Genomic DNA, 18370 nt, shown 5'->3' with positions numbered 1-18370 from the left:
GAAACTGCTAGCACTATGCACATAATCTGCATATAAATTTTATTTCTGTATCAACAACAGATCTTGCACAATAATGCACTAATCACACCTGCAGCATTATCAATCTCTCACCCCAGACTCCAGCATCTCACCTGCAGCATTGGTTCGAATATATATAATTTCACTTTTTGCTCCATGAATATGATGATTTTCCATCATTGTGAGGGTAACAGCCTTGACATAAATGGCATACTGAGTCCAAGGTTTCAACCCTTGCAGCAGAATTCCAGGATTGTTCTCTTTGTTTGGTGGCAGGTCAACATCAACCATGTTCCAGCTATTGGAGCCACACGCATCTTGCCCGTCATACTCTGTCACATTTTTGAATGGTCTGAAATATTCAAAGAAAAAAGTAGCACAAATAGTTATTTTCTCCCAAAGACTGTCATATATGTATGAGTGCCTCGCTTCAAAGTTGCTCAATGAAACAAAAAAAGCTTACTTGCTTTCCACAGTAGAATATACCAGAAAAAAAAAAGCATTTCCAAGCAGTACAAAATTCAGAGTTCAGTTTTAGTCATGAGTAATAAAGCAATATTCTCAAAAAAACCTCTAAATTTATCTTATTTTTTTACTCAAAACAGGCAGTGAAATGCTTCAGACATATTTAGACTTTAAATAAACATATATCAAACAGAAGCAACTCAACACAGTTGTTGATAGAGGCCAAACTTTTTACCATAAAGAACCCAGAGTTTCAAGAATGGCCTTGGCCCAGTGCAATGGGCTTTTACCCATTTATTTCCACACAATACAAACACATTTATACAGTTCTACTTTTCAGAAGTTGTAACACTGGTGAAAGAGCATACAAATTCTTGTTATTAATATCTGTACACTTGCCAGCACTGGCTTCATTGTAGAACATCACAATGATCTTTTTCAAGTGATGCTGGACGTGAACCATTTGTGCTTCCATGTCTCACATCTTTACTCCATGTATCATTACCAGCATCCCAAACCTCCCTTTCACACCTCCAGACTGCTTGGAGAGTTATTTCTGCGCTCATTTGGTTTTTAAAATTATTTTAAATCTGAGTTATTACAAGGATATGCAAAGGCAGAGGCATCTCCCAAGTAGTTTGGATTTCTCCAGTAACTGCCCCACACCTTCATTTTCAAGAGATACCCATGCAGGAAATGACCAAAGCTGGATAGTCCAAATAACCCCAAACCCTGAGCAGACAATTCATCCAGGTGGCAGGGCAAACTCCTGACCTGGCATGCTCTCTAGTCAATTCTTTGCCTAGAGAAAGCAAATATCTCAGTAAACATGGTGACTTAGGAGGAGCTCCAAATCAGACCCCTGAGGAGAGCCAAGCCATCCACCTTTCTCTTTTTTCAAATCTGAAACCTCCGGATGGATCTGCAATCCATTTGTAGGACTCATTCAGACCAATCCTCTTTTTAAAGGCGGCTTGTGCTCCACCAAGAAAAGAATCAGAACAAAAGCAAGACCTGAGGATAAAATACACAAACTGGCTCATCCTGCAGTAGGAACAGAATCTTCTGCCCTCCCTTGGACTGCCCTGGTTCATCCCTGATGACATCTACTTACGCCTCTTTGTAGTAAACAGTGAAGCTGATGAGGTCTCTGTAATCTGGAGGGCGATACCGTTCCCATGTCAGCTTAATCCGATTCTTGAGCGTCGTGTTGGAAACAAAATGCAGAATTTTGCTTTCACCTGCAATGCAAAGGAAGAGGATATGCCAGAGTTGGCATTACATCACTTTGTGTTTCTTGTTTCTTAGATATTGGTTTTAGCTAATGAGCCTTTCCAGTAGCACCTACAACACCACAGGATACCAACAGCCTTGGTCTCTGTAGAGCTTCCTCTTTCCTCCTACTACATTTGAGTGCTTAAGGGTAAGCAGTGACCTTGGCAATCAGTTTAAAAAATGCTTGAGCCACTTGTTATTAATTTTTTTTGAAGCGGATTTTCTTTTAATGCATCATCAGAAAGCTCTTGAAAACTACTTCAGAGTCTCCCTGAGGGAGGAATGGAAGCCCTGTTTATCCACAGGACTGGATTTGGAAGCGCTGAATTCATCATCTGGCTCCAAAGCACGCGCGGAGCAGTCACCGGCCTCTGTGTGCTCACTCTCCAGGACAACTTTTGACAACTACCATTTGTTTTTCTGAAGACTGAACAACATGGAAAAGACAAAGGAGTTTACATTCCCATTCATCAGAGGCTGGACCAAGAACTCCAAAACTCAGTTCATATACGGCACAACCATTTGATGGCAGCAGCTTCCAGCTACTCTTCTGAACAGACCTGGATGGAAGCCCACAGCTTTGAAATGAATGGCTTCCCACTACCAACTCACTGAGCTTTCCAACCCAAAACAAAATAGCATTTTAAAAACTTAATTCTTGGATGAAGAAATTGTGTTCTGTCAACTGTGAGCTGGTTTCTAATGTTCCATAGAAGCTCTGAAAATAAAGAGGTTTTCACCCTCGTGTACACTGGCACTGTTGGTGCTATCTTTGCAAAGGCAGTTGAGCTTTTGTTGATTCTTTTGCCCTTCTCAGAATCAGAAAGCTTTCTGTGCTGGTTTCTTAAAAAAGCAGGCAGCGGCTGGCACTGGCCTCAGTGGTAGTAAGGCCTGGCTGTGTGTCTGTAACTCCTCCAGGACTGCAAGGCTTTGCTCTATTGAACGTGCAAAGAATGGAGGGTGCTTACAACCAGGATCTGGGCCATCTGCGTGTCTGCAGCGCGCCCAAAGAGACATTCAGCAGACTACGTGTCCTAGTTTTGTAAGCACCATCCACAACAAGGGGACTTGACTTATACACAAGGTCCATTTTAGTTTACTCAGCTCCAAAAACACCACGAAGAGACCACGGGAAAAAAGCACTGCCAGTTTTAAGGGTTTGAGGTGAAACTTGTAGGCATTCTTAATTCCTAGAAGAGAGATTGCTTTTAAATGTGTTGTTACACCTGGAGACCTGATGTGCAAGCCACCAAAGCCAAGAGAGGACTTTCCAATAACTCTGACCATTGCAGAATCCAGAATTAAATGCAGATATGCTCAAGCCTAATATTGCAGAAGAGTAAAAAGTCTTCTGAATTCAAAAGCAAGTAATTTGAAAACAAAGCAGAGCAAAATAAGTTTGAAACAAGCATTTCTAGCAACCAGGTACAGTCTAAGGCAGGAGCTTAACTGCAGCTGAATGTAACAGAAACAGTTTGTTTTGGTGTCTCTGGAATTGTTATTCAGTAGCTTCCTTAGCATCAAGAAAGAATAAGTATCCAAGAAAGGAAAATCCCTATAATGATGCACAGTTCCAAAGGAGACTGAGAAATTGCTCCTTGCTGGATACACCAAACTACTGGATTTCATTTCTCATTTTCCAGGTACACTCCTATTGTTATCTGCTGCTGTTGTCACAAAAGAATTTGGGAAGAAGTCATCTCAGACAAGTGGGTTTTACAGATGAGATAGGGATTGTGTAACCACATCATTTTCCACTCATGTGAAGGTACTTTCACAGCTCCAATTTAAAGCATGAACAAACAGAAGGGCTGAAAGCCTCCTGCAAATCCCAAACTGTAAATATTGCAATGGTCAGCAATGCATCATCACGTTGGGTTTGTTCTTGTGACACCCCCCTATGCAGTTGGCACTGAGATCTTTTTGTCTGTTTACTTACAAGAGGCTCTCTCCCCATTGTTCCTTGGATTTATATCTCCTTTGCTCTGTCGTCCCTTGGTTCCTGACACCTCCTCCATACGGTAAATCTCAGAAACACACAGTTTAGGATTAAATGCAAAGTACATTTTCCCCTCACTGATTGTCAAGTTATGATGGTTCCAGTCCCACAGCTGCTGAAGATTGTGGTTGTCAAGCACATAGAAGGAGTAATTCCTAGAAGGAAGTTTTTGAAGAAAAAATAGTTTAATTCACAGCTCAGTCCAACAAAGTACTTTACTATAAGAAAACTTTGAAATACTGGGTTTGCTCCCTCTTACTTTAAACTGGTGTTCAGCAAAGGGCTTTCTTCTCTTCCCTGGAGCAAGTTAACCCTGGCTGTTTAGGGGGCAAGGACATGAGGGTGACACAGGACTCAAAAGTGACACCACATCATCTCCACCTCACTCCAACGTGTTTTAAGAGTTGTATAGGAGCTGCTGTGAGGAATATATAAATTCATGTCCTCTGAACAGCAGGTCTCTACACTGGATTTTCCATTTGGTAGCAAATGGGAAGCAGTAACCTTAGATACTTTATGGAAGGAAAAGCCTTCTGGAGTTCTGACAATAAAACACAGTCATTAACACAGCTCTTGCTTATGTTTACAAAGCAACTCTAAGAGTTTGCATAGTGATGTTTCCTTGCCTTTCTGTTCTACCTCTTGGCCCAATAAAGATTTATTTCCTACATTGTGCCAAGTACAGCTGCACCTGTACATCAAAACCCAACAGCAAACAGTTGTACTGACTGCACAGGATCCACATTTGAGAGCACAGAACTAAACACAGGCAGCTGTGCTGAGCCCACTCCCTAAGCACAGCCCTGGAATAACATGCACATCCTTTATTTCCACAGATACTGTATACAAAGCTGTATGTAAAAGGCCTATTAAATATTATGAAAGCCCTATTAAATATTATGAAGAAATTCCTGGTACTACTCAATTGGGCTGAATTGGGAAAAAAAGCATCCATGCAACAGAAGCAAGATTGTAGGCTCTACATCAGCTGCAAGACAACACCTGCAGGGCCACTGATATTTGGGATAGCAGGGACAGGAATGCACCACTGGGAAATGAGATAAAGGTCTGTGTAGCTGATGAACCTAAATCAAGATAACCCACCATGGCAGTATTTATTTCACTCTGCTGGGAAGTTCCTTCATCATTAACTACAGCAACACAAAATCCACTATGAACACAATGAAGCCCATCTTACACTGCTGAGCCCTTGTGAACAGAGCTACACTGGGCTTTCTACAAACCCTTCTAACTACAGAGTTTCTGCAGGGAAATGTGACAAACAAACCACAGGGCTCATAAAAAGCTGTCATATTATTCATTTATGGTTTTCCATCAATTATTCCATTTAAAATTTAGCATTACTTCCTCCCTCACCCAATCGGAAACAAAAACTTTGTATTTGGCTCCAATCTGCACAGATTTGCATTTCTTGTAATGCAGAGCATATTTTCAGAATAATGTGAAAGACAAGTTGTTTTTCTTATTTCCATCTGTCCTCTAATTACCCAGGACTTGATTTCTAATGAAGTTGCTATACCTGGTACCACTTCACACAGATGCTGAGAAGAATGTGCTCAGTTAACAAGAGAGCAGAGACATGTTTGTGCTTTAAATGCTTTCTGCCAGTAGAGAACAAGGATGTTGAAGTGCCTGTGGGATTTGACAGACACCACCAAACCTTGTGTTGATTTCAAAGTACTGCACCTTACTAAAGTTCAGTGTTTTCTTGCCTTGGTTAAAGAGCTAAATATATGAGTTTCTGAAACCTCCATACAAATCCAGCCTCACACCTCCGTGTAGAAACTACCCAACTCATTTTTCCAAACTTCATTCACACACAGGGAGCTGAGAAACCCCCCCCCAAAATCAGCACAGAGCTGAGGAGCATCCCCATGGGAGCCTGCACTGCAGCCAGGTGACAACACAGGTCTGGAGGGTGTCATTCACTCCCCACACCCACCCTCAGCACAGGGCGCCTGCTCTGCTGGAATGCTGTGCTTACATCAGGCCTTGCTGCTCTCCTGAAGACTGTCTCAGCTCACCACACCCTGACAACAATGATTCCAGGAAAACAAGCCGTGAATTCCTCAGTGAGGAACCACACAACAGCTAGAGATCCTGTTCACAGCTTCCAAGAGGCCTGACAGCTGATGCCTCTGCCTCAAAATGGTGTAGAAAACAGGGGGGAGGTTGTTTGGATTTTACAGGCTGTCCCCCAGTTTGCTGCAGAGGTTGAAACACAACATCAGAGCAGGTCAGTGCCCCAACTGAAACTCCTCCTCAGTCATCATCTCCCCACTTGCTCCTGAAGGCCACACACTGCTCATTTTCCAGTACCCAACCTGGGATGCTCTGGGATGTGCTGCCTGCACACCACGCCTGCACACAGCAGGGAACACACAGACTCCAGCAGAGGATGGAGGGGCCTGGCAGAGTCAGCACCAGATGAGGGAACAAAACCCTGCAACAGACACTGAGACCCCTCTGGCAGCACACCTCCACCTCAGTTTCCCTACCTGCAAGGAGAAATTACTTTCTTGCTGTGAAAGCATGTTCTCTACAGACATGGTTTTCAAAAGAGGCAACGAAAACTCTAAAGACAAACAAAGCAGATTCCCTCTAAACTTTCCATGATAACAAAGGCAAGCAACAGCAACTGAATAAGGAACAAAACATCTGCAGTGCTGTTTTGTCAGTCCAGTTCAATAAATAAAAGGACAGTGGCTATGGGGTCAATCATGAAATGAGCAACAATCATAATGGGCCTTAAGTTACCCTCTCCCTCCCCCCTCAAGGCACTGCTGGCACAAACAGCTCTTGTTCCAGCAGCCCACTGCTTTCCAGGTTAAGATCCCACTCCCTGTTGTTCATAGTTCTGCCCAAGTAATTGTCCAGGCTCAGTCCTTCCTTGTCAGGTGCCTACTTCCACCTAAGTATTTTTGGACATGTTATTTAGACTGTGGTAATGCCTAAATTATGCCAGGCATCTTCCAAGCAAAGAGACTGCCCCTGCCCCTTAGTATGTAACTGCAGTCATTTCCTAACACAGGAATTTTAGCACAAGCAACTCTTTACTATAGATCTGGTTTACCTCCCCATTTTCTTCTTCAAAACTGCACCTATTTACTTCTCTGTTTGGACCCTCACCACACCCCAGCATCACACACTCTGCAGGGATAAAAACTTTTGCCTTGACAGACTTTTACCATCATAGGAAAACAGGAGTTATGTGCAGCAATAAGTATCACATGGTGAGTAATTATAGAAGCAATATAATCCACAGCAAACATTTCAAGGGATCAACTTTTCCTGACCAGTCTTTTGCATGCTCAGTAGATAATCCATGTAATGTTAACATTTCAGGGAGTTGCAAACAATTGCAACTTGCACTGTATTTCACTTCCAGTAAAGTTCATATTTCCTTTCAGCTGACTTCTTCACAGAACTCTTCTAAAACCCAACAATAAACAGCTACAAAGAAATCCAATTGTTTCTGAAGACACTCTTTCCTCAAAAAGAACAAACAAAGCTGCTTTACTGATATAAAGAATCTACCCAGAAAAACCTAAAGTGAAAAGCAACAGCAAAGGTACCATAAAATACTTGTCATATACCAAACTGAACATGCTGATTAGGACAGGGATGCAAATCAGCAATGCTGTGCAGAAGTGTTCATGAGGAGAAAGACGCTGCATATTAGTGGAAGAGGAGAGTCCATAAATGAAAGCAAATGGGTTTAAGGAGACTTATTGTCCACAGCTTTCTGTGAAAGAGAAATTGCAGTCACAAATATCTGAACACTTACCCATCCACCTGCTCCTCTCCCAGGATGTACCGCAGGTTCTTCAGGAAAGACAGGGAGACCAAGGCATGGGAATGCCGAATCTTCACATACCCTGTCACTGTCTCTATCAGACCCATAAAATTCTCCAGTTCTGAGGCAATGTTATCTACAGTGAGAAAAAGATAACCATTATTGTAACAGAATTCACAGCTTTGACTATTCTGAATATTCTGCTTCGTCCAGCAGTAGCTCAGTAAAAGATAATGTTTACACTTGCTGCTTTTGAAAATGAGAGACACTGGTTTTCCTCCCCCAGAACAGCTGCCTGTGCAGCCAGATGGCTGAAGGGCAAAATAAAGCCACAGAGTAACAGTGGGAAACCAGTCTTGCTTTTCCATACTGGAACACCTGATTTTTCCATGGGCATTGCCCTCTGAAGTCAGCACCAAATGGTGAGCCAGCATCCTGGCAGGGATGAAAAGACCCTTGTAAATGCACACACCATGAGATGGAATTGCTCTTTGGGTATGGAGCAAAGGTCAGGCAGAAAGCTCCACTGGAAAACAGAGAATGAGACTGAAGATGAAGAACACAGGGTATGTTCCTGATCTGCTCTGGGTCACAGAGCACTGCTTTCCATGACCTGAAAAGCTACAAAACTCAACCAGTTGATGAAACAGCAAAGATAAAACCATCAAGAAGGCCTCCTGCCATGGAGCATGTTCCAGATAATAATACCAAATAATCAGATGCTTTTTGGCACTCTAAAATAATGTTTAAATAAAATTTTAAAAAACCTCCCACATGCTTGCCCCAGCTAACTGGAACATTTCCCCTAAGGGAAGATTGTACCTGGAGCAGTGGGACCACAAATTAAGAAAATTCACATGCTGCTGTAACTAAACCCTGGAACTTTCATTCAGCATGAGGCAGGGAATCAAACCGATCCCAATCTTTCAATCCTACTCATGAAACTAAAAGGGACCTTCCATAGGGACATACAAGTCCAATAAAAACTAACAGCAATTTTTACTCTGCTTTTAAGAGCTCATCAACTGTCAACACCTCCCTGGCTGATGAATCACTGCTCTGACAAATTTAATCCATTGCTTGCTCAAGACATGTGACAGAAGTGGCCAGCTCACTAACGCTGACCATCCAGCAGCACAGGGTTAGGCTTCATAAGAGCTCTCAGCACTCTGGATTCCCTCTTCTAGCAAAACACCACACCTTGCCTTAAAAACTGAGGCTCTGCAGTCTTACAACGCCATGTGACAAGTTATTTACCTATCCAGATGCAAAGATTTTCAACTTTTCCACCTTCTTGGGCCTTTATTACCCCTTTGGGACCACTGCTCATCTAACTGCCTAATCTTGGTTCCTTGTCCTGCCAAAAAACCCTAACAAAAATACCAGCTTTCCCTGGGAGCTGCATACCCATTCCACCCACGTGGGGCAGGACGGAGCTGCAGAGGGCCAAATCAAACAGGAGCACTGCTCTGGGCCTGGAAAGCAAACAGCTTGCTGAGTTTTTAATGTTCTTATCATCACGCTGACGACAGAAGGAAAAATGTGAAAAGCAGCCTTATCAGGGTTCCGAGAGAAGGGCGATCACTTACTGCCACGGCGGATGTTGATCAGCAGATTTCCCTTGAGAATTGTGCATCCCTGCAACATTTGTGCTGATGTGACTGAGTCAATGGTCTTTGTTTTCCCATCCTCACAAATTTTGGGGCAAGGCCCCTCACAAGGGCTGCAGAACATGCTGTGAGGAAAGAGGAGGACATAGAAAATTAACAGTGATATACAACTCTGAGTCTACAGACTGCTCCGAGTTGAATTTTGGAAGTTTTTTCCCTCTAAAGCTTTGGCAAGTCCTCCAGGCCAGAATGAAAGCTGTCATGCTTGTTCAGGACACACTTGCCTGCTGCACTCCAGAGAAGCTGGAGCACTGTACCTCATACAGTGACCCAAACCCACAGTCTGACAGCTTCTGGAAGGCTCTGTGGTCCTTCCACAGTCAAAGGCACTTCAGGTAAAACCCAGTGCCCTTACAACTGCGCATTTACTACAACTGAATTATTCCCAGGAACCCCTCCCCTCCCTTTACAAAGGCAGCCTCAGAGTGCAGGGAGGTTTCATGCTAATCCAGGCCAACCTCACAAAATAGGCCAGCCAAGAACTGGAGATGGGAAAATACTGCTCACATTCTCATAAAGTTGTCTATGTCCACGTCCATAAACCAATATTTAAAGCTCTGCACTAGGGAATTCCATGCTCCTGGCCATTTAACTCAGAAAGACAACTGTGGGGACACACAGTCAGGAGGAATGTGGAGAAAGTGAGCAGTCAATTAGTCACTACTTCTTACAGCTTAAGAGGCATTAAAGCAGCAAGTTTAAGGAAACAGAAGATTGTGTCTTGATGCAAGGACAACTAATTGGCAACAGACATTGGGAGAGGAAGGCCAGAAGTCTAAGCAGGTTCAAAATGGGTGATAGAGATGGGAACATCAAGAAACACACATCCCCAAACACAGAGAAACCGGACTGCCAGAAGCTGGGAGGCAACACTGAAACACAGCCTCATTTCTCCTTATACTCACAGGCACTCAGAAGCATTTTTAGCAGCCAAACTCAAGCAACAAGAACTCAGGGCAGACCAGCCTTTGGCTGCAGGAGTTTTTTAAATGCTCCATGGTTTTTTTCCTACATATTCATCTCAAAGTTGGACACTTCATGTGTGCACAACACAGGCCCTCTGATCACTCTTCCTAGAAAATGTCTTTCCTCACTGAAGGTAATTTTTATTTTCCAATTTATTCTAGCATTTCACTTCGTATTTCACAATTACTTACATCCTAGTATCACTTTAGAGAGGAAAAATAAAAATTAAAAAACCCCATATACAGCTCCAAAGACAAAGGCTTCTGCTGACAACACTGATGGACAGAGGCTTACTATTTATTTTTTTAAAAAGAAAGTGAACCCACTTTCCTCTGAGGCTTAAAGAAACATGTAAATTGATAACAGTTTGCCATGCATAAACCATAACAGAAAGCAGCTCCTTTTCTAAGTAGTAAGCTCCTATTTCAAAATCCTGCTCTTTAACATGCCACAAACCACTAAAAGCGGCAGACACAAGAAAGAAGATTCAACTAAATGTACAAAGAATGCTGGAAATGCTTTCCATTTGCAACTATTTGTTAACAGCACCTCTGGGGAACAGAACATTCACTAGCCTTGAGTTACAGCTCCTTTCAATCTCTGCAGAGAGCACAACACCGAGATAAGACAGGATGGCCGCGCACTCCAGCGTAAGCGGCTCAAACAGCTGCTACTACAAGCTCCAGCAGATAACAAAAGCTGCATTTCTCAGGTGAATATCTGGATTTGGGCAAAGGCTGTGTTAAGTTGCCTGTATCCAAATGCCAACTGGAGACTGCCTGGAACAGATGGATGACACGCACACGGAGACACACAACTGCTGCATCACCACAATCACCTTTCCAGAAAACACAGCAGCCTACAAAGACATCTTTTAGCATAATACTGAAGCACTACAAATTCTAGAACACTGACTATCCTTTACTGAAAGTCTGTGATTTCCAAGGGACAGTAAGGCAATGAAGGCTGATTGGTTAAACCACTGGAAATTACAAAAATCACAAGCAAACATTGCTCCAATTAAGAAACAGGAGGAGAGTGACACTCGTACAAGAAATTATTCTGTGTGATACTGTTGGCTGCTGCATTATTTTTGTCACCATCTACATGATCACTTCCTTCTAAAACACCATTGTTATCTCCTGGAAATAGTGAAAAAAGGGAAATTAAATTAAATACACTGAAGAATACTCATGTCTAAAATGCAGGCACACATAAAGCAAATAATATGCAAGGCAAGGTAACTCCTATGGTTTGTTCTGTGTGATAATGGTCATCAGCCATCTCCAACCTTGGGCTTCACTTTTGCACCGTTACTCTCTACTTGGAGACCTGGCTCTGCATGGCATGACCTCCTCCAGCCCTCTGAAGAACCTGAGCACACTGAGGCTGCACAGGACCACACACCCATCAGGTGGATTCCTCATGGAAAGGTTTAAGTCAGCGTTTATCAGGGAGCTGCGTAATCCCCCACTGAAACCCCGAGTAATTTACACCCCCAGCTGCCCTGAACAGGGAGTGGCAAACCCAGAGAGGACGAGCAGGCAGAAGCTGCGTTACCTTTGGCTCCCGTTGCGGATGAAGCCCGAGGGACACTCGGCCATGCACTCGTCGTTGTGAATCACAAACCTCTCGTACTCGCTGGCGTCCGTGGCGGGGACCTTGGAGCAGAACTCCCTGGTGACACAGCGCCAGCCCTCGAACTTGTAGGTGTTGGGGGGGCAGGTGGGCAGGCACACGCCCTCGTAGTAGTAGTTGCGGCAGGCCACGCACGCCGTGTTGTTGTCGGGCGCCGTGCAGCTCCCCAGGCACTCGGGGTGGCAACACTCGTTTTGGTCTGTGCAGGCTCGCTTCCCGCACGAGCTGGGGCACACTGCAGGACACAAAGCAAGGCAGCGTGAGCATCACCTGTCGGGGTGGGGGGCACTACAGAAGGAACTCTGCTCTGTGCAACTCTATGGAGATTCATTCCCTGCGCTCTAGAGCATCTCAGAAAAGAAATCAGCCCCGCTACTGTAAAAAAATTCTGGTTTTCTCGGCTTCAGTTGCCTGAAAGTATCTTTTTCTCAGATCAAATTTATGACATGAGCCAAGTAAGTAATAAAGAAAACTGCTGAAAGCAAGATCAACATAAGGATAATGGAAACAGGCAGTACTGGAACCTTTTCCATAGCCCTAGAATTATGGATAAATTTTTTTTTTTGGCATGCTGACTTATTGTCTTTCTAAGCATTTCTTGCCTTTCCTATCTGTACTTCAAATTGGTCTTTTATTGGCAAGAAAACAAGCTTCCTTCAAAACAACTTAATTACACTTGTAGAAGGAAGCACTGCTCTGTGCAGCACACATGGTTGGGCTGACCCCAGTGCAGCATCCCAATGTTGCTTATGTGTGCAAAATGCGGTTTAATAAAGTATCAAATCATCATCCACATCAAATACCGAGGAATTATGGAGCTACTATTTTCCCCTGAAGAGCATAACAGAATTCTGCCTTATCCTCAAATTCTGGGTTCACAGAATAAAATATGAAAGGGAGGGGGAAAAAATAAAGGGGTGCAAATTTATGGAGACATTTGTTTTATGTGAAAGCATTTCAGCTTGGAAGACACGAACAAAGAGCAGAATCCTCAGCAGCCGAGCTCACCACTGCTAGATCAAAAGAAGTGGCAGCATTATATTTATGTAACAACAGCATTTTGATTACAGCACTCTATGGCCTTTTAGCCACACGAGCCCTGTGCCAGAGGCTCTGGAAACACACAGATTGCAAATCTGGTTTGCATTAAGTAGCTGTTTGCCACTTTCTAACTTAGCTAAAACACTGTATCAGTAACAACGGCAGAAAACTGGATTTTGGTGGTGCCACTACAGAGAGATCCAAGTGAAGCAACACAGACATTTAAAATGAATGATTTCAGCAGAAAGCAGAGAATCAGGAATGATTCTCAAGCAGAGAATCTCAAAATGACCACTGAAGCAGCTGACGAAACTCCACACAAGTTCTTCATTGCGATTTATCTCTCAGTTTGCAGCTACGGTGTTGTTTTAATGCAGGACTAAACACCCTAAAATTTTAATGCCCTCCTCTTCCCATAAAGTCCAGGCTCTCCAGTTTTTACAGTCCCATTCAGCAGAACTCCACCATCTTGACACAGGACAAAATGTTCAAGACTGCTATTAAGCAATAATAATAATAGTAATAACAGCAACAACAATTCCCCCACAAAAACAAACCAAAACTCACAAAAACCCCCATTGCTCAGAGCTCTGGATCCAGGATGGCAACATCTTACACTGACTTTTGATAATACAGAGCCATTTTCTGACAACTTTAAGTAGTGCCCACCTTGAAAAAGACTTGTCAAAATGCCTTCGAAGAATATTGCATTTCTTGCCAGAATGATTCTGTATTGACTCTGATTAATTTTAATCCCCTTATTTTGAAATAGATGGAGGAGGGAGACTGTGAGAACAAGGTGAGACCATGAGCACTGTTGGTACCTGCTCAGGTACCACAGCTATCACAGCTATCACATGAAAACCAAATTAAGAAAAATTTTGCAGAGCCTGTAAAACTACACAGAGCAGGAATGTAGAGGCAATCACTGCTAAATAATTCACTGTCTGAAGATGCTGGATTTTTTTTCTCTTGAAAAGGAAACAAACCATATACACCAAACCTATATACCAAAATAAAACATGTGTGCAGGTGTGTATTCTCTTTTTGACTGTAATCTGCACCAGTGCAAAAGAAATCTGCCCAGATGCCACCTTAGTAAGGCATCAAAAATTGCCTTTCACCTTAAGGTACACAGGACTTGCATCTGGCACTACTAAGGGATTAAATAAAAAAAATAAATCAGTGTGTCTTGCTAGCAGATGGACTGCTGTGCTGAGTGGGTGCCAGAACTCAGATTTCATGTGGTAGCTACATTTCCAGTTCAAAGCCCTACTAAAAAAAACACACACACCCCACCCCATGCCTCCACAAAGTTCATTACTGGATGTATTGATTAAATACATGATTTCTTTGTTTTCATCTGAACAATTTGCTGGAAAACAAACACCGCTGTAGTAAGTATTGGGATAAACATAGATTAAGTTTATTTCATTCCTGGGAATGACTCCTGTATTCCCTTAATGCCTCTGCCATTCATGAGCAGTCTGCTATAAAAATAGGATTCCCTGCATCTCCTGCTAAATCTGCTGACTCTGGTCTATGGAAATATAAATTAGAACACAGAAGGATACACAAGTTCACATGAAAAAGGCAATCAGTGAAACAGGTTTTCAAACTACAGTAATATTTTAATCATTTTAACGTGAACTCTTGAAAACTTTATAAAGATAATTTTTTAAAAGCTCAGCAGCCTCTCCTTTTCCTCAGTCCTATTTTCTGCTTGTTCTTGCTAACGTTGGCAGAGTTTTCAGCCTGGAGACAATACGGGTATCCTGTTTCTTTGAAGAGGCAGAACAAGAACTTCTGTGTGTGTGTGTGTAGGACACATTATCAACAACAAAAAGGCCTTATCTGCCTTACACGCAGCTCCCTCAGATATCTCTGTTCTAAAAACCTTACTAAACAACACTGGCTGACCTCACAGTCCAGACCCATCTATCCTCCCCCCATCCTCCCAAACTGTGCTCTTGGGCTCCCAGATTTGCACCAAAACACATAAAACTCAGGTTCCAAATACTCTGGCCAAAAAAGTGCTCTGCAATACACTCAGCAACTTGTTGACTTTATTCTGCAGGAACATTAGAGACACAAACAGGAGCAAACAGCGGGCTGACATTTGGGGACAGAACTTATCAGCCAGGTACAACAATGTCTCAGAACATGAAGGCTGATGACGAATACAAAAAAAAAAAAACAATCCCCTGAACAAATCCTTGCTGACAAGCCCAAGGGCAAAAAATGCTTAATTGTCATCACATGGAGATACCAAAATAATGGAAAATTTCAGAGACCTTGGAGAGCAGCCATGGGAGGAGGAAGTCAAAGCAAGATGTGGAGAAGGGCAGACCCTTAAGCACTTTATGAAAGAGATAGTAGAGGCCTGACTAGACCGGCATCCATTTACATTTAGGGAGTGAAAGAGGCATCAGATCTTCAGAGAAATACAGTACAAGACTATCAATAGCCACAAATCCAATTTCCCAGAGCAAAACCAACAGAACTTTCACTGTCCATCCGTATTTCACCTTCTCTCTGATTTCCTCAAATGAGTTTTCCCTGCCAACAAGTATTTTCCAAATACTATTAAGATACTATGATCACTGATAAAAAAGAAAAAAAGGCAAAATTTTTCATCCCAAGATGCCTGTTTACTGAGCAAACCAGATTCAGACCTGACATACATCAAGGGGACACCTTAAAACTAAATGCAAGAAGCATCTTAGAAACACAATGAGCCGCAAGAGAATCTGACTCAGAGCCTCATTATCCTCAATTAAAACCCCCAAGACGCTAAACCAGAACTGCAAACACAAAGCAACATTTGGAAATCCTCAAACACAGCTCTGGCGAGAAGAAAAAAAATAAATTTAAAAACCAAGCAACAAATCATCTGCCTGTATTTACAAGAGTTCCCTTTTGGCCAGGCTGAGGCTGAGGAGGTGGCAGTAAGTTTGTCTGACATCTAATCCCTGCCTGCTATGCGGAGCGCGCGCCGCGCCAGGGCTCGCCGCGAACGCCCCGTGTTGACATCACGGCCATCGCTCGGTTTGGGCAGACAAAGTGTTCTTATCATCTCCAGGACGCCATGACTTCAGCGATGCTGGAGCAGAAAAATCAGGTGAATAAACAATCAGTCACGGGGAGTGAAAATGCAGCCAGAGGAGGAAGACTCCTGGCAAGCAGAGGCGCCGGCCTCGGCCAAGGATGGCACCGCGCCAGGCACATGCGGGCGAGCAAAAGGTTGCCAAGTGTGGGATAAATATTTTTTAAAGATTCTTTCTCTCCTTGTAAAAAGATACTTGATCTTTCTTTGGTTTTTGTTGTTTGTTTGGGTTTTTTTTTTTTGTATACTCTTTTTGGGTTTTTTAGAGCATCCTTCAGATAAAATAATGTTTCAGAAAAAAAAAATAGGGGGGAAGAAGCACCTCGTTTTCACCAGAGGAGGAAGGGAGTGGTTTCTCCTAGCCAACTACTGAAAAAAATTAGCTGTCTAAATTTATCCACAAAGACAGAAAAATACAGTCACTTTTGGAATGTTAATCCTTCTACATGACAGGATTTTAAAAATATTGCATTTTAATGGACTAAACTTTGGTACGGCCTTTCAAACAGCTGACTTTAAATGCTCCAACAGCCTATACAAGACCTGATTTCTTTTGCCCAATATTCTGTGAGAATAGAGAGACTGGAGAGACATTACTCAGAAAATCCAGTTCCAGTGATTCATGGTCAGGGCTGGAATCAAAAAGTACAGAATAAAAGGAAATACACATATTAAACACATGCAGTAGCATGTTCTGATCACAGAAATATGGGTAAAAGTCATCTCCAAGGCACTGAAGAGGCCACTCAGAGCAGCTGCGTAAATCTTTATATTACCACAGAAACAACCATTAGCAGCTTATCAACAATGGTGTAGTTTTTCTCTTTTCTGTTCTCCCATCTCTAAAACTCATTATCTCATATTCAGTGAAAATCCTGCAGGCAAAAAATGCTACCATGTTGAACCACTTTCTAACAGTTAAGGCACAAAGTCTGGCAGTTTTTGACATTAACTGCCAGATCTCAAAAGCTCAGTTCAACCCAGCACTGATCTAGGACCTGAAAGAGATCATCTCCTCCTTTTAAACCTCCAGTATGTAGAGTCATGTCCGCCAGAAAAATTCTTGGCTATACACAAACTTACACCAAGAGGGCATGAAGTGTATGGCCCACAAGCTATGTCTGACTAGAGATCAGTCATGTGTTTCTGTGTTTAAATCCTAGTCACTACCAACCCATTTTTATCCCTGGGACCTTTCCAAGGATCCTGGAATTATTCTGAAGTTGTTCAGGGAATTATTTTCTTCCCATTACACCTGGTCAGCCTCCACATGAAGCTTTTTGGTCTCTTGCTACTTGGTGTTTTTGTTTGTCACAGATGCTGTATATGCCTTTATCCCTGCATGAAGGAGTGGGTGTGATGAAGCATCCAGAACCTCAAAATAACCTCAGTGGATTTGCCCAGCCTGATATCAGGCACAATTTTTTAATAATATGAAAGATTGATCAAGGAATCTGTTCTTGCATTCCTCTCCTCAGGATTTTACAGGTGAAAAACAATACACAGCCAGTTGTGCAGCAGTTGGAGCCAACTGCTCGGATGGAAGCAGTAAATGGAACCTGCAGATGATTCTGGAGCAAAGGAAGTAGAAGAAAGGAGTGGGAGACAGGTTAGGAGAGGAAGGTCCAGAACCATCCAGCACCTGGAAACTCTTAGATTCCACCAGATGCAATGAGGTCTATAAAGCAGAGAGGAAATGTTCATCATTCAAAGAGCATATTCCAGTTGGATACACTAGAGTTTGATGACCCCACACATCTCTCTTTTGGCCACCTCTCACTCATTTCTTACCCTAGAAGTTATACCAAAACAGCTTCCAGGCTTCCCAGCTGTGATACAAAACAACATGTGTGCCAGATCCGTTTTGCTCAGAGCTGAGGACTTGGGGACACTCTTTGGCACCGCAAAGCTCCCATATCCCTTCAGCTTTCTGCAAATGAAGCAATCAGCCCTGCTAAATGCTCCAGCAGCGTTACAGGAACTCCCATCACACCAAAATGAGAGCAAATGGAAACCTGAGTGAAGAAAACAACCGCCTTATTCCACAGTCAACAGGAACCCAGGGACAGCACAGGTAGCGCGCGTCTGCTCCCAAATGCGTAAGGAAGGTGCAAACAAACACGAGTTATTGACAAACCCAGGCAGCACAAATTGCATTCTCTTTCAAAACAGTTTATGTTGCCCAGCACAGCCCAGACTGGCATCATTGCAGCTGGCACTCGGGAGAATGAGGAAAAAAACAAGTCCATTTAGTCCCTTCCACGCCAGTATGAATTCAGCACATAAACAAACCCCACGGAGGCAGATACACAACCATCTCGGGGGACCTGGGGCCAGTTGTACTCTATCTTCAACACTGGGTAAACAAACTGGCT

General features: G+C 43.0%; 1 protein-coding gene across 3 annotated transcripts in view; it reads right to left on the bottom strand.

Moving 5' to 3' along the window:
* The window catches only part of IGF1R (insulin like growth factor 1 receptor), a 169312-nt gene that overhangs the window by 31176 nt on the left and 119766 nt on the right, over positions 1-18370 (bottom strand). For all 3 annotated transcript variants that reach the window (XM_054272527.1, XM_054272528.1, XM_054272529.1), the window contains exons 3-8: positions 11771-12083; positions 9164-9309; positions 7566-7710; positions 3698-3912; positions 1598-1724; positions 132-370 (exon numbers count right to left, since the gene is read on the bottom strand). In XM_054272527.1, the coding sequence (XP_054128502.1) occupies positions 132-370; positions 1598-1724; positions 3698-3912; positions 7566-7710; positions 9164-9309; positions 11771-12083 (1185 nt within the window). The remainder of the gene's footprint in view (positions 1-131; positions 371-1597; positions 1725-3697; positions 3913-7565; positions 7711-9163; positions 9310-11770; positions 12084-18370) is intronic.

Source organism: Melozone crissalis, unplaced genomic scaffold (genome assembly GCF_028551555.1).
Source record: "Melozone crissalis strain CALT ecotype California unplaced genomic scaffold, PUWL_Pcris_2 ptg000014l_1, whole genome shotgun sequence".
Classification (NCBI taxonomy): domain Eukaryota; kingdom Metazoa; phylum Chordata; class Aves; order Passeriformes; family Passerellidae; genus Melozone; species Melozone crissalis.
Note: the sequence above shows the minus strand (reverse complement) of the source record. Positions and strands in the feature narration are given on the sequence as shown.